Source organism: Stenella coeruleoalba, assembly GCF_951394435.1.
Source record: "Stenella coeruleoalba genome assembly, chromosome: 19".
Lineage (NCBI taxonomy): Eukaryota > Metazoa > Chordata > Mammalia > Artiodactyla > Delphinidae > Stenella > Stenella coeruleoalba.
Genome location: NC_137165.1, coordinates 28,053,137 through 28,067,525, shown reverse-complemented (window position 1 = coordinate 28,067,525; position 14,389 = coordinate 28,053,137). Strand labels below are relative to the sequence as shown.

At 47.5% G+C, this 14,389-nt stretch overlaps 1 protein-coding gene across 2 annotated transcripts in view; it reads right to left on the bottom strand.

Annotated features, from left to right (window-relative positions):
* The window catches only part of HLF (HLF transcription factor, PAR bZIP family member), a 54,005-nt gene extending 41,419 nt beyond the window's left edge, over nt 1–12,586 (bottom strand). For both annotated transcript variants that reach the window (XM_079904431.1, XM_079904432.1), the window contains exons 1-2: nt 11,974–12,586; nt 9,463–9,798 (exon numbers count right to left, since the gene is read on the bottom strand). In XM_079904431.1, coding sequence (XP_079760557.1) covers nt 9,463–9,798; nt 11,974–12,088 — 451 coding nt within the window. In that variant the 5' untranslated portion in view covers nt 12,089–12,586. The remainder of the gene's footprint in view (nt 1–9,462; nt 9,799–11,973) is intronic.
* Nucleotides 12,587–14,389: the final 1,803 nt, after the last annotated feature.

The following is a 14,389-nucleotide window of genomic DNA, read 5'->3' as shown; positions in this document are numbered from 1 at the left end:
CATCTGGTTTACAGCGCTGATTCCCATTGGTCAGGGCCTGGTGGCATCCTTCCCCAAACAAACCTTCATTTTACCCATTCAATTCAATTCAAGAGGCATTTATTGTGCATGAATGGACAGCCTCACTTAACTCTTTCCATTAAGTGCAAAAACACTTACAGAGCAGCAGTGAGGCTTTCCTTCTCTGCTCCACTATCCATGCTTGGGTTCTACTGCAAGGACATCAAAGCAGACTGTTACCCAGAGTTAATTACAAAAGAAAGCACTGCTCTTTCCCACTCAAGGAGTTTCTGCCAAAGCACTTATTTCTGCTGAACCATTTATGCAATCTCACTTTCTAAGAGAACACTTTGTCACAGATGATTTAATGTTGTAGCTCCCTGGAGCACCCTTCTGCAGCATGCACTCATTGTTTTTAGGAATCTAGGGTCTCCCAGGCAAGATGTGAGAGGGAAAGGGGTTTAATTAGCCACAATCCATCTCTCATTACAAGACCCTAAATTCCAAAGCATTCTTCCAAAAATCATTAATGAAAAAAATAAAAAATCCTGGATTAAACTTCTAAAAACAAAACTTTTAGGAGATCTGTGTGACAGTAGAACTGTATAATTTTTCAGGACAGAAAATGAGACTGGATTCCCATTATGAGCTGGATGGTTAGGGACTTGAGACAGTAACAATACTTGCTAAAGTCAGAAAAGAAGGAAAACAAACATTTCAGGAATTTTCACGTTAAGTCATGGAGTGTATATCCACCAGAAGCCAATTTGACAGAAAAGAGTACTGAATAGTTTTTCCCCAACAGATGCCTGATTCTGCCAACACTCCTGTAATTGTCTATTGTACATAGCTGGAGGTGAAATTGCACACATTGACTGTTTTGTTTTTTTTCTTTTACTTAAGGGAACTGGTTTGGGTTAGGGCAACTCCTCCTTATTTCTGTCATCTTGGCTTGATCTCAGAGAACACTTCGGGGGTACCTGAGTGAGTTACTTCGTGCAGGTGCCATTCAGCAGCTCCCATTGCTCTCCCAGAGCCTGTCTGCTCCCACAAAGTCCCTTTCCTCCAGCAGCACCCCCCAACCCCAGCCACCAGATCTCTGCATGTTGTGCAGCTAATTCCGGCTTCAGGGAAGAAGGGAGCCACAAATACAAGGTCAGGACTCAAGAATACAAAACTGGGGCTTCCCAGGTGGCGCAGTGGTTGAGAGTCCACCTGACGATTCAGGGGACACGGGTTCGTGCCCTGGTCCAGGAAGATCCCACATGCCGCGGAGCGGCTGGGCCTGTGAGCCATGGCCGCTGAGCCTGCACGTCTGGAGCCTGTGCTCCACAACGGGAGAGGCCACAGCAGTGAGAGGCCTGCGTACCAGAAAAAAAAAAAAAAAAAAAAAAAGAATACAAAACTGTAATAAGGACTCCTTTGTCTCTCAGGAGTAAAATTACTAAGCTGGCCAAACACTTGCCTAAGTGTTTTCAGCCTGATATTACTGCTGCAGGTAATCCTTATAATCAAGTACTATTTGTATCACTGAAACCTTCCTTCTTTCTCTCTCTCACATACACATATACACACACTCAAAGAAAAACAAAAACCTACACTCATAGAAATAGGTTTAACATACTTGTTTGCAAACCCAGTAAGCTTTATAACAGAGGCATTGTAAAGCCATGAATATTAATGGCTTGGGCTTATTAAAATCTATTTTTCTACTCCTATGAGATCAGGCCTGCTTTTGGACTTTTAAATTCTGAATCATTCAAATCCCTCAAACTATTTTCTTGCCAAAGAGTGTTTCCCCTAATTGCCAAAATTATGGGCTTCATAAGTGAAACTTAAACCCTGTGTTTTTGAATTACTTTCTCTAGATCATTAGAACATTGTGTTTTGAAAAACTGTTTTATGTTCAAGGGAGAGTATTTATTTTCAAAATAACAAAAATAAGGAAGTCCCGGTTCGCCAGAGGAAACTATTGTGAAGTATCTAAAAATGTTTCAAATCCAACCTTGAACCCAAGAGGAAACATCCACATGCCACTTCCCTGCTCAAAAACCTTCAATGGCTCCCCACTGCCTCCTGGATCAAGTTCAAGCTCGGTAGCCTGGCATGCATGAAGCTGCCAGCCTGGCTGGCACCTGCCTCTCCAGACTCACACTCCTGCCTCCTTCATATGAATTTTCTGCACCAGCCAAACTGGATCCACACCTTGTTCCCTAAACACCCGTGGGCATCCCTGCCTCCACGTTCTGCCGTTCACCATCCTGGCTCCTCCACCACTCACTTGGAGGCCCAACGGAAGGTCCAACTCCTGCAAGAAGCTTCGCCCCAGGCCCTCTTGCCCCAGGCACTGACTGCTTCCTGTGAGGCCTGGCAGCCCTCACCGTCTGCACTGCTCCCTTATTAATTTTCAAATGTTTTGCTCACTTTATTGCTTACTCTTTCACCCTCCTCTTTTCAGTAGACATTGGAGGCTTCTATGTACACATCACTTGGCACTGAGGACATGCGAGCTTGTCCTGTCACTCATCTTTTTACCTACAAGTTCTATCTTCCCTACTAAGCTGCCATCTCCTGGAGACCAGCAGCCAAATCACACCCTTGTCTGTCTTCCCCAGGGGGCAGCACAAAGCCAAAGCTGATGCTATTGCTGGGGACCGTCCACACGGCTCCCCACCCCGCCAGCTTCCTCTGCGGCTTTCTCATCTTCATACCATTGACTGCAGGAAAGTAACGGTATGGATCTCGGGTAAGGGTTGGCCAACTAGGGTAGGTACCATGCTGGCCCTTCATGCACATTAGAAAGCTCACATCAACCCAACCAAAATGCTACTTTGCAGATGAGAAAATAAATGTGTGGAAAGAGAAAGATTTATCCATTAAAGGACCACTGGGGGGAAGGAGGAATTATTATTCTGGAATGCTTATGTAAAGTCTTACTTGTAAGTAGGAAGATGAACTAGACTCCCCTCCTCTCCCAGCACCCTAACACGCCTTTATGGTTCCTTTACCCCTGAGGTCACTGTATTTCCTTCAAGTATAATTACTGCCTACTAGTAAAAATTCACAATAGTAACAACAATTGATTGACTGATTTACTAGCCATATATGTCCTGGAGAAATCCTCTACTCAAGAACTTCTTTGAACTGCATTTTGCTTGCTTGATTTTTTTAATCTCATGAACAAGGAGGACTGAATAAAGTTAGCTACCCAAGGCTACTTAAAACTCAGAGGCGAAGAGAGGGGCGAGAAAGGCTCGGCAGAGAAGCAGAGGAGGAATTCCAACTCCAGAGGCCTTAACTGGCTAGGAAGGGAAAAGTATGGAGACTGCCTAGGAGTCCAGTGGGAGGTCCTCCTATGAGAAATGAGATCAGATGGTAATGAGAAAGCCACTCGGAGCAGCTGTTATTGGGCGTTGCTGTGTGCCCGTCCCTGTGCCTAGTAATCCCCATATAAACTTCAGCAATGCTAGGAGGCAGGTCCAGGGATTACTCCGAAGTTCCAGGTGGGAAATCCGAAGCTCAGACCATTTGAAGGGCCTGCCTGAGATCGTGAGCAGGCATGGCAGGGGCAGGATTTTGCCGGGAGGGATCTGTGTCTTTCCAAACACAGGTCATTCTGATGGACATTTCAATGGTGAGCCAGCAGGCATCTAGGTCTGCAGCACATTTCAGTTTATTCCAAACAATGGTTTAGTGGTTTCAGATTAAGACATTTGCTGCGGGGACACCAAATATTATAATAAAGGAAGACATCAGATGGGACCAATACTCTCAATCATTCCCTTACAGAATCAGATACAGGGCCTGTACCTGCCTGTCCCTCTCTCATGTATTATTTTCCAATGTTTTTCTCAATCTCATTACTTCCCCTACTATCTTCCCTCTCTCCTCCATTTCCACTGCTGAGACATAAAAAATGATTCCTGGGTGAAAGTGATTAGTGCCGGTTGGAGGGGAGGTTTATGAGAAACCTAATAAGTCACCGCTGTCTCTCACCCTCTGGCTCTCTACACCAGGACGTTATCACAGCGCCTTTCTTCGCACCCACACCCTCACCCCCTTCCTTCTCCTCTACCGAGTTCTGTCTTGATGTTGCTATTTTTCTAGTCTGGTAGACACAGCGCTGAACTGCAAAGACTCTGACAAGCCCCCTGGCAGGCGCTGGCCTACAGGAATCCCGCCTCCTGTAGCAGCGCAGAGAACACAGCGCCTCCGGGCAGACGGGCAGGAGAGAGGGCTGCATTTGGGGTCTGGCTAGAATGTGGGGCAGAGCAGGTTTCCCTGGCATGGGAACGGCCCTCCAGAGCTCAGCTTTCTCATGCCAGGGTCAGGATTACAGTTCCTCACTGGCACTCGCTGTAGTTCGCCTGGGAAGGGAAGCGAGAGTGGGGGCAGGAGGGTGGCAGGCAGCCAGCACGCCACCCAGAGCTGGGCGAGCTCCACAGGGCACAGCCACGTGCCTGGAGCACACGGTCATGCAGGCAGGCAGCCAGGGTGCCCGGGGCTCGCACGAGACCTGGGGGCTGGGTAGCCAGTGAGCGGCTGTTTCCACACTGGAGGAACAGGAGTTGCTAACCCAGAAGCGCAGCTGCTGGGGTAACGTCAGGGAAGTGGCTCGTCTCAACCCAGAGCAGAGGAGAAAAGTCAGGCAGGCTCTAAGGAATAGGGCCTGGGCATGCTGGGGAAAAAACAACAACAACAACAAAAAAACGCACGTCCTATTTTTGCAGAGGGAAGGGCACTGGATGAAACAAATCCCTAAATGGAGAACGGGTTTGGGAATAAGCCATTCCTTTCCCTACTTGCAAGCCACGACATCATTCTAGCTCCAGGCTCTGAGTATGCATGTGCCACACACCCTGTTAAAACCCCACAAAAGGGGGATTATTTACAGTCTCCATTCTACTGATGAGAAAACCAAGGCTTAAAGAGGTCAAGGAATCGACCTCTGGTTACAAATCCAGGATGTGAACCCAAGTCCCTGGGTCCAGAGCTGATACTCTTAAGCACCCAGTCACCCTTGCTGTCCATACCTGTCTGGGAATACCTCTTGCCAGAAGGCTAGGATCCACTGTCCTGGGAATGTTTCACATGACAAAGCCAAGAGAACAGGGCAGGCCTGTCCTCTACAAGGTGTGGTGGAGAAGACAAACCCTTACAAGAAACAAAAAAGTCTGCCTGCTTCCAGAACAAAGCCGTCTCTCACCCCTCGTGATCTCCTTGAACCTGATGAATGAAAAGCACTTTCAAGATATACCTGGGGCGCGGTGCACCTCAACTCAATCAGGGCGCTGCCAATCTGCAGATTTATCAACATGCTGGAAGGGAAAATATACGAACTGCATGCCCTGAAGGGAAGGGAGAAACTGAAGCTTCATCTCATGATGCTGGAAAAACCAAAAGAAGCCTGTTGCCTAAGCAGGACTCTCATAATCCCAGAACCACCAGCACAGAACTCCCCTCCACCATGGTTCAGAACCCAGAGCCAGCATCTTCCTTCCATGTGAAAAGCTCATTACAAGGCAAGGTCAGCAATTCCAGGACACGGATTCCATCCTGCGAGGGTACCATGGGGTCTCCCCCACCTCCTCACTCTCCTTGGGCCACCCATTCATGCCCTCCTCTTCCCACTCACCACCACATGTAAGGGTTTTCACTTCACTCCGTAACCAGCCTTCATCAAAACCTAGACTCTGTGCTCAGAACTGGAAAGAGAGGCTTCGGAATTCTCAGCTGAATACGGGTCTAAAGTGGTAGGACACCCTCAAGCTATTCAAAGAAAAACCACCAGAGGAAACAATTTCAAATCTGGCTTTACAAGCATGTGATTTAAAAATAACTCTGCCTTTGTCTGCTATAGATGACTTCCCTAAAGGGACTGCTGTCCTTAAAGCAATTGCTCAATTCTCAGGGCAAACTGATTCTTATTTTTCCAGTACGCAGCACATACCTCCAGGAAAGCACTCCCAGGTACCACCTCTGATAGCATCTGACATGCAAACATCGAAGTGGTCAGGATGATTTCCTGCCTGGGAAAGTCCAGGCTGGCCCGGGAAAGTCCAGGAAGCTGCATCTCGGGTGACTGAGAAGCCCGTGCAGGTGGCTATAGCACCCAGGAACCACCACCCTTCCTTCATTAAGATGTCACCCCAGAAAGCTTAGCAATAACCCCATAGCCACAGGAGGTTTCAATGGATCCCTGGGTTATTTCTTCAAGGAAAATTGTATTCAGATATTTAATTCATTCTTTGATCAGATAGCTAGACAGAGGAATAAGGATGAGTATATAAAACAGGAAAGGGGTTGGAGAGTAGTCAGGGTAAATAATAAGAGAATTCACAAGAACGCTCACCTTGTCATTCCAAGACACACTTGGGGTAAACCTAGAAATGCATAATTTGTCACCTCACAGCTTCATTTCCTTTCAACCACACAGGCAGCACTAATGGCACAATGTTACTGAGTGTAACTCAAAAGATGCATGCCGAGCAGAGAGCAGAAAACAAATGTTTAATAAAATTGCTTTGCAATTATCTCCTGATTAGTCTGATGTCTCAGTTTTATCAACTAAAAGTGTATAAGTATACTCTTATTAACATTATATTTCTTCTTGGCAACTTAAGGTCTCCTGACCTTCTCAAAAGTTTTGCCATAAAGCATTACAGGAGGTAAAAAGCATCCACGTGTGTGACAGGACCCTGAATTAAGCCCAGATTTTGTCATTCAAATCGAAAGTCAAGATCAGTAGTTCTCAACGGGGGTGATTTTGCCCTCAGGGGACGTTTGGTAGTAACTGGAGACATTTTTACTTGTCACAGGTTGTGGGAGGGGGTAGTTTTACTGCCTTCTGGAGGACAGAGGCCAGGGATGCCCTTAAACATCCTACAATGCACAGGACAGTCCTCACAACAAAGACTTACCTGAAACGTCAAACAGTGCCAAAGCTGAGAAATCTTGCTCTAGACTGAAATTCTACAATTCCCAGAATGTTCACAGCTACATCTGTGCTCTTCCCTTCTGAGGACTTATTTTCCTCAAGATTAACTTGGTATTTCTATTCTGGTCACCACTGTGATTACAGAGAATAATCAAGAACTTCCTCCTTTTTCAGGTTTGCTTGTGATATACCATCCAACACTCCCTAGAATTTTACTTTGCATTATCACCTTTATAATGATCAGCACTGTACGAAAAAGCAGTGTTATTTTACCTGCATTTGGTATTTTAAGAAGAGCTCTAACTTCTTTTCCTTTTTTGTCAGGACTATCACTGAGTTTAAATGAATTGAAGAGTATTATTTTGAAGTGTGTTTCCATTATGAAAAAGGACGCTTAAATGAAGAGCTTATTTCTAGATGCCAGTGCCCCGTCTGATCCTAGTGCCTTTAACTCCATAACCTAACAAAATGATAGCCACTGAAACTCAGCAGTCCTTTGCTATGGATTGCAAACCTGATTCGGGCATCAGAAGTTTCTGAAAGTCATTAATACTGATTCTGTGAGCCCTGACAAGTGACTTTTAAGGAAGCTTCAAACTCCAAAACCCCAATTCTTGATTTTTCAGTAGAAACCTAAGGGTGGGGTCCCAATATCTGCATGCCTCTTGGGAAAAAATACAGCGTTTCTAACATGGCACATATCCTGTACGTGAGAGAAAACTGAGAAATACGTGTCAACTGAGTATATGCGTTAGGCTTAGAATACCCCAAGCCAAAAACTATTGGTCAAAATCTCCTGACATTTCTCTCCAGAAAAAAGGGTTATATACTGTACCTAATTACTTTATGAAGGTATTTCAGAAGGCAGAAATTGGAATAAATGATGAAAGTTGACACAGAATAATGATCGTAACTGCTCTCATTAAAAAATAACTAGTGCTTGTCATTTGACCCTTTATACATACTGTCTCTAATTTTCACAATAGTCCAATCAAATAGAAATTATACCCTCCTACACAAAGGGAAACTGAGGCCCGGAAAGACTGTATCACTTTGTAAGGTCACACGGCTACGAAGTGGTCAGTCTCATTCTGCAGAGAAGATGACTGAGGCATAACTGCGCCTTCTCCCTGAGGCTCTGTCCCCTTCCTCCTGGTTGTTTTCTCACTCTGAATGGTTATTTATTTTGTTGTCTGTTCCTGGGAAAACGGCCTGTGTGTCCTAAGTAACAGGGGCTCAGGGTCACATAAAGGAGTGTTTCCCTAAGCTTCCGTGGCCTTCTGAGGTGGTCAGAGGCTAAGACTTAAAGCCATGCCAGCCAGTAGCCTTGAAGTTATAATTCAAAGTGGGTTTTGGAGAAGGGGCAGCACAGAGAGATTTGATGGGAAAGCTTCAACACTAACATTTCAAGGCAGGGGCGTTCTCTTCCTCCTCTGCACCGTTTCGTTTCATTTTAATCTCGCTCTGTGTGTCACAGAAATTCTACACGAGTTGAGGACATAGACTTCAGGAATGATCTCTAGCACAAGTCTCCCATTGTCCTGCTTTCTGTCCTCCCCGCAGCTAAGGCCCTTGGCTCAGCGACCTTCCTGACAATTTATCTGGCTGCATCTTTGTTCCTGGTTACCTGCGCTCGCTCGTGAAGTGGCCTTTCTTCCTGTTCATTTTGTACGACAGGGTACTAAAGGCACGAAGACAGAGCTCCCTCAACTTGTGTTTATATCTGAGCATTTGGCAGTGGGTTTTGAAGTACTGGTCACTTCAGGTAACGTTTTTGTGTAATATTTCAACACCATTTAAAGCCAGCCTTGGGGCCTTGTGGGTTTTGATAAAAGTGGATTACGTGTGGTGAACGGATGAAAATGAAAAAAAATATATAAGAACAATTTGGTTTATAGGAATGGGGAAAAGAGAGAGACGGGATCTGATGCTGAAGAAGGCTAAGCCACGCTTAATGTGAGAGCTGCTTTTAGATTCAGTTTCTCAATCGACGACAACACAAGATGAAATGGATGGAAAAGCTATCTGCCCCACACCCCTGACTCACATTTTTTTCCTTTGGGCCAGAGAACAATGCATATAGGTAAACCACAGCCTTATAGACAGTCTGTCTACCCAAACCATTCAGCAAGGTCCTATTGTCTGTGTATTTGGGGAATGAGGAAAAGAGACAGAAGATGAGCTAGATGCCTAAATTACCCAAATCATTAACTGTAGGTTGGTATTTCTTAAACTGCAGTCCTTGGATCAGCTGCATTAGAATCCCCCAGGGAGCCGGTTACAAATGCATATCCCTGGGCCTCATCCAGACCTGAAAAATCAGACTTTCTGGGGGTAGGTTCCATAGAATCTGCCTTTAGCTGACTCTCCAGCTGATATGCTCATTGAAGTGGGACAACCACTACAATGAAATACAAGACTCCACTTTTCAAGCACCCCTGATCGTTAAGACGTTTATATCACCCGCACCCTCTCCCTCCTTCTCCCTCCTCCCCACCTGAAGGGAGAACCTTCTGAGAGTTTACCTGGTCTGATGGGGCTCTGCATACAGTTTGGGGATGGGATGCCAGGGTGAATGGGTGCAGAGGTCCGACTGCTGAGGTCCATGACGGAGGGGGCAGCTGAGGAAGCCGGCTGTAGCCCGGGAGGGTGAGGGCTGTGGTCATGCTGAGACGGGCTGGGGGGAATGCCATTTTCCGACAAAAACTCCTCCAGGTCCATGTATTCCAACTGGAAAGTATCTCCGTCATAGGGAAGAGTTTTGTCCCATAAGGTGGGTCCCAAGAATGCTGACTGGGGGACCGTCGGGCTATTACTCTCATCATCCAGCTTCTTTTCCTTGTCTTTATCTTTACTAAATGCTGCAAAAAGGGGGGGGGGGAAATTGGAGTTTAAAAAAGAAAATGAAGAAGTCTTGCTTTTTTAATCACTCCTCCTGGCTTCTGCTACAAGACTACTTCCCACAAATGCCGGGGTTCTTCTCTAGCTGCTGGTTCTTGTGGACCTAGAGTTAAAAGTTCAGGCAGGACAAGGATCTCTGCCTGTTTTTCAACATCTTCCTATTTACTTTGGAAAGAAAGCACTAGTCCTCGGGACAGGGCTAGAGACTGATCTGGGATATAAACAAGACAGCACAGGATTCAGTGCATTATTTGAAGAGACGATAATTTAAATCTACAGTGGTAAAATAACACCTGCAATTACATACAACTGCTGTGATTTTTAAGAACACAGCCAATAACCAGGCATGATTTATCCTCCAGGAAACTGATTACAGTAACAATATGAGGTCATTCATATTTAGAAAGCCAGTGCATTCATAATTCTAATTTTGGTAAAGCAGGGACTCTCCACCCTTCTTTGATACCATGTACTGAGCACCTACTAACATACCTGGTTCTTTCCATATATTTTTCCCCCCAAAAAATTTCATAATAAACTTGCAAATAGCGACGATCCCCATTCACAATGAAGCAATGGAGGCTCTGAGACTTGATAGGAGCTTGACCAATGCCTCACATTGCAGAAAGGAAAGCTGAGAACTGCCTAGCCCACAATGTGCTTTGCTTCTAAAGCCACTGAGGTACGCTGTATTTTACAAAAGGAGTTTTTTGTTTTGGTTTGGTTTCAAATACGAAGTGTTTTCTTCCTCCTCTTCCCCAAACACTGAAGTATGACCCAACTCAAAAATTATACATGTATGCAACCTGTCAAAAACACAAGTATCAGAAAAGGTGGTTCCTCTGGATACCTGTGATGGAGGTGTGCAGCTGCTTTCTACCTGGAAGTATCACTCACCCCATTAGGTCTTTAACCAGCGCTCTGGATTTGAACAAGTCTAGTACTCAGGTGCGGGTGGCATCTGGGATTAAGCAATTTGGCTTCTGAGCTTCTTCCTCACAGAAACACAGTCTCCATCGCCATTCATTCTAATCCTCTACGGTCTCATCTCTCAAGAATCTGACTTTAAAACACCCACAGATGCAAAAGACTGCAGGCAACACCTTCCTCCCAAGTGCTCCTCCTTAAAGGGGAGTTAAGAGGGAAGCTATGTTCTGCAGACGGCGAACCAAACCCCTCAACTCTTGTAATGCAACAGGTTGCCCTAGGAAAGAAGATGCGAGTAATCCCGGGCTACTTGTAGCCAAATGATCTTTCAAGACTTTACACTCTGAGCCGCACGGTTCACCGCACGGTTCATATCTGGTACCATGATATCGAAGGCATGAAACCCAAACGACAAATCCCTGGCGGCACCAGCTGGGTTCGGCGCCTCCTCGCACGACCCCTCCTGGCCCGCTCCAACCAAGGTTGCCTGGGGAAGGTTTGGGACTTACCAAGAAAAGGCTCAAGCCAGAGGAGGCTCCTGCGCGGTTACACGTGAGCCTGCTCCGCTCTCCCCTCCCACCAGGAAAAGTGCGCTGGGAAGGTGGCAGCGCTGGGGGCGTGCGCGGCATCCCGCCCAGAGACCACTCCCCCAGCCAACCCCAACCAACACCCCCCTTTCTGAAGCACCCAGCCAGGGAGAACAGGCGTCTCCGCTCTCACCTCGGGTGTTCCAAACACTAACAACTAACAGCAACGATAAGCACGATCCCAATACCCAGGCTCCGCAGTGAGACCCCCGACTCGAGCCTCCACCCGCGTGGAAGCCGGCCCTGTGGTTTCTCTTCCCAGCCCGCGCTACTCTGCCTGCGTGCAGGCGGTTTCACTCTGCGTGCGGGTGAACCTCAATCTAGGGAACACTGACCTGTCAAGTTCTATCTCCCACCTGCGCCGCCCGAGCGGGACCCGGGAAGGCCCGGCCGGGTCCCCAACGCTATTTTAAACGTTGCTCAGCGAGGGGGTCCCCTCCCCTTTTTGAGGAGGAGGGATGGGGCGATAGGTGAGCTCCTCGATTTCATCAAAGCAAGGCCGGGGTGCCGGGGGCAGGGACGGAGGGGTATGGATGCTCCAGCGGGGGTGCCCGGCCCAGGAGGGGGCCCCGGAAGCGTTGTTCCTTCCCAGAGCGGGGCAGCCAGGAGGGCAGCGCTCACCGTCTTCGTGATGAAGGGGGAGCTTCAGCGGGTTCTCCAGCAAGGACCTGAGCACGCCGTAGGGAGGCGGGATAAAGGTGGGATTCAGTGGGAGCTGTCGGGACATTTTCTCCATCGCGATGCACTCAATTTTTTTTTCTTAAAAAAAAAAAAAACAACCCCAACCTCCCCCAAAAATGTTGCTGAGCTTTTTCCTCCGTCCTTTGCCAAAAGTTCTCGCTTTCAAGGCGGTGCAGACAGGGAAGAAAAAAAAAAATTACTTATGTCTTTATAAATACATCTGCGTAAAAATATAAAAACAAAAAACTTTCGGGTTCCCAATGCAGTCCCCAGAGAGCGCGCCAAGTGCCCGCGGGCTCCTCCACGACGTGCAGGATGCTCTCACTTGCTTCGAACCCCTCGTCTTGTTAAATGTTCAAAATTGCGAAAAAGAAAGAAAAAATATGCAGACAGCTGCAGAGGGCGGAAGGCACCGCACCGCCCGGCCGCGTCGCACTAGCTCAGAGGCCGCGGGCCGTCCCACCCCACCCCCCCTCCCCGAGCCGGCGGCCGCTGCTCCCCCGCGCTCCGCTGCCCCGCAGCGCCGGGCTCAGCGCATCCAGCCGCCCATGTGCCGCGGCCTGACAAGAGTGACGTCAGGGCCCGCACCGCGCGCCGATAGGCGTGCGGGGGCGGGGCCCCACGCGGGCCCGCCCGTCCGCCGCCGCGTGTTTTGCGTCGTCGCGCGCTCCAATTTTCTGGGACCGTGCGGCTCTAGCGGGCTGTAAAGAGACAGGCGTCGGGGCGTCAGGTCCCCTGGGCCACAGACCTGGGCTGAGAATCTAACTTTTTCAGAGTAGGAAGAGGAATGAGAAATTTATCTCAGTAGTTTTTAACCTGGGAATAATCTAGGGAGTTAAAAAAAAGAAAAAAAATCCAGATGCCCAGGCCGCATCCTAGATCAGTTAAATCGGACTTCTGGCCTGACATCCAGGCAACATTAGTTTTTAAAGCTTCCGGAGTGGTTTTAAGGAGCTGCCAAGTTCGACAATGATTGGTTTAGATCGAATTGAAAATACCCTTCTAAATATTTCTCCTGGTGCCAGCCAAGCTTAGCACCCTCTCTCTTGCCCCGTACTTGCTAGAAGTTCTAATGAGTTACAAAAAGCAGAGAGGGGGACGACAGAGACTCGTTGTGAACTGTTTCCCACGCTTTGAAGGGGGTATTCATAGGGATAAACTTTGGCCTGAAGTTGAGTGAGGACAGGAGAGAGACACACAGGGAATGGTATTTCAGAAATATTTGCTCTAGGAGAGAACATATGACTGTGCCTGGGTTACGAGATCTGCACGGTAATTAAAATAATTTTGTAAAGTTTCCCTTAAAGTGGTATAGGCTTCAGGGCGATCGCAGCGGCCGCAGCTTTGCCAGTTTGGTCTCAGGGCTCTGGTGGTCGCTGAGCACTGCCAGCAACTGGGTGTGGGTTGGGTGGGAGCGCTGGCATCCAGGCTTGGAGAGCTCGCAGCAGGCATCGGGGTCTTCCACCCCGCCTTCGTCTCCTCGCTAAGATTAGGGTACCGTCATCTGGGGAAGGAACTGAAAGAAGGAATGGGCACAAATTAAAGAAAACATTCTTTCAATGAGGCAGAAAGGCCTCTGTAAAGACTGCCTCTGAGGTGGGATATGCTGGAGTCTCAGCGGCTCTTCCCTGGAGCCCCCGATGGCATCTGGAAGCCAGGAGACCAAGTGCAGGGTGCCCCTGGCAGGGTGACTACTGGCAAGTGCCCTTCCCTCTTTGAGTTGCAGTTTCCTCATAAAAGGCATATGATCAAGTGACCTCTACATTTCTCCTCACTAGAAAATTATGACAAAAGATAAGGTACCATTCTAAGTGAGACGGTGCTGTAATGTTTCAGATTTCAACCAAATTCCCAAAACAGCAGACTTAGCTAATGCCACATCCATTTATTGAGCACCAACTGTATGCCAGGGACTATGCTGGAACTGGGGAGAAAAAGATGAATAAGACATATCTAACCCTCAAGGAAGTTTAGTTTCAGGCCTGGCATATATGTGCATTATAAGATTGTCTTAAATGAGCAAAAATGGATAGATGGAAGTGACATCTCCAAACAAATCACTCAAAAACCTACTGGCTTAAAAGAACAACCATTTTATTTTCTCTCATCATCCTGCAATCTGGCCTAGGCTCAGCTGGGACTCTGACATGGCCAGCCTTCTCTTCCTCTCCATGGAGGGTCAAGGTTTCTCTACTTTCATGTGGCTTCCTTACATGGTCTCTTTGTGTGGTCTCTCCAGCAGTGTAGTCTGACTTCTGACGTGGCAGCTCAGGGCTGCCAAGAGCCATCCATCCAAGATAAGCCCCAGTGTGCAGTGCTCATCAGGACTTTTCTTGCTAATGTTCCACTGGTCAAA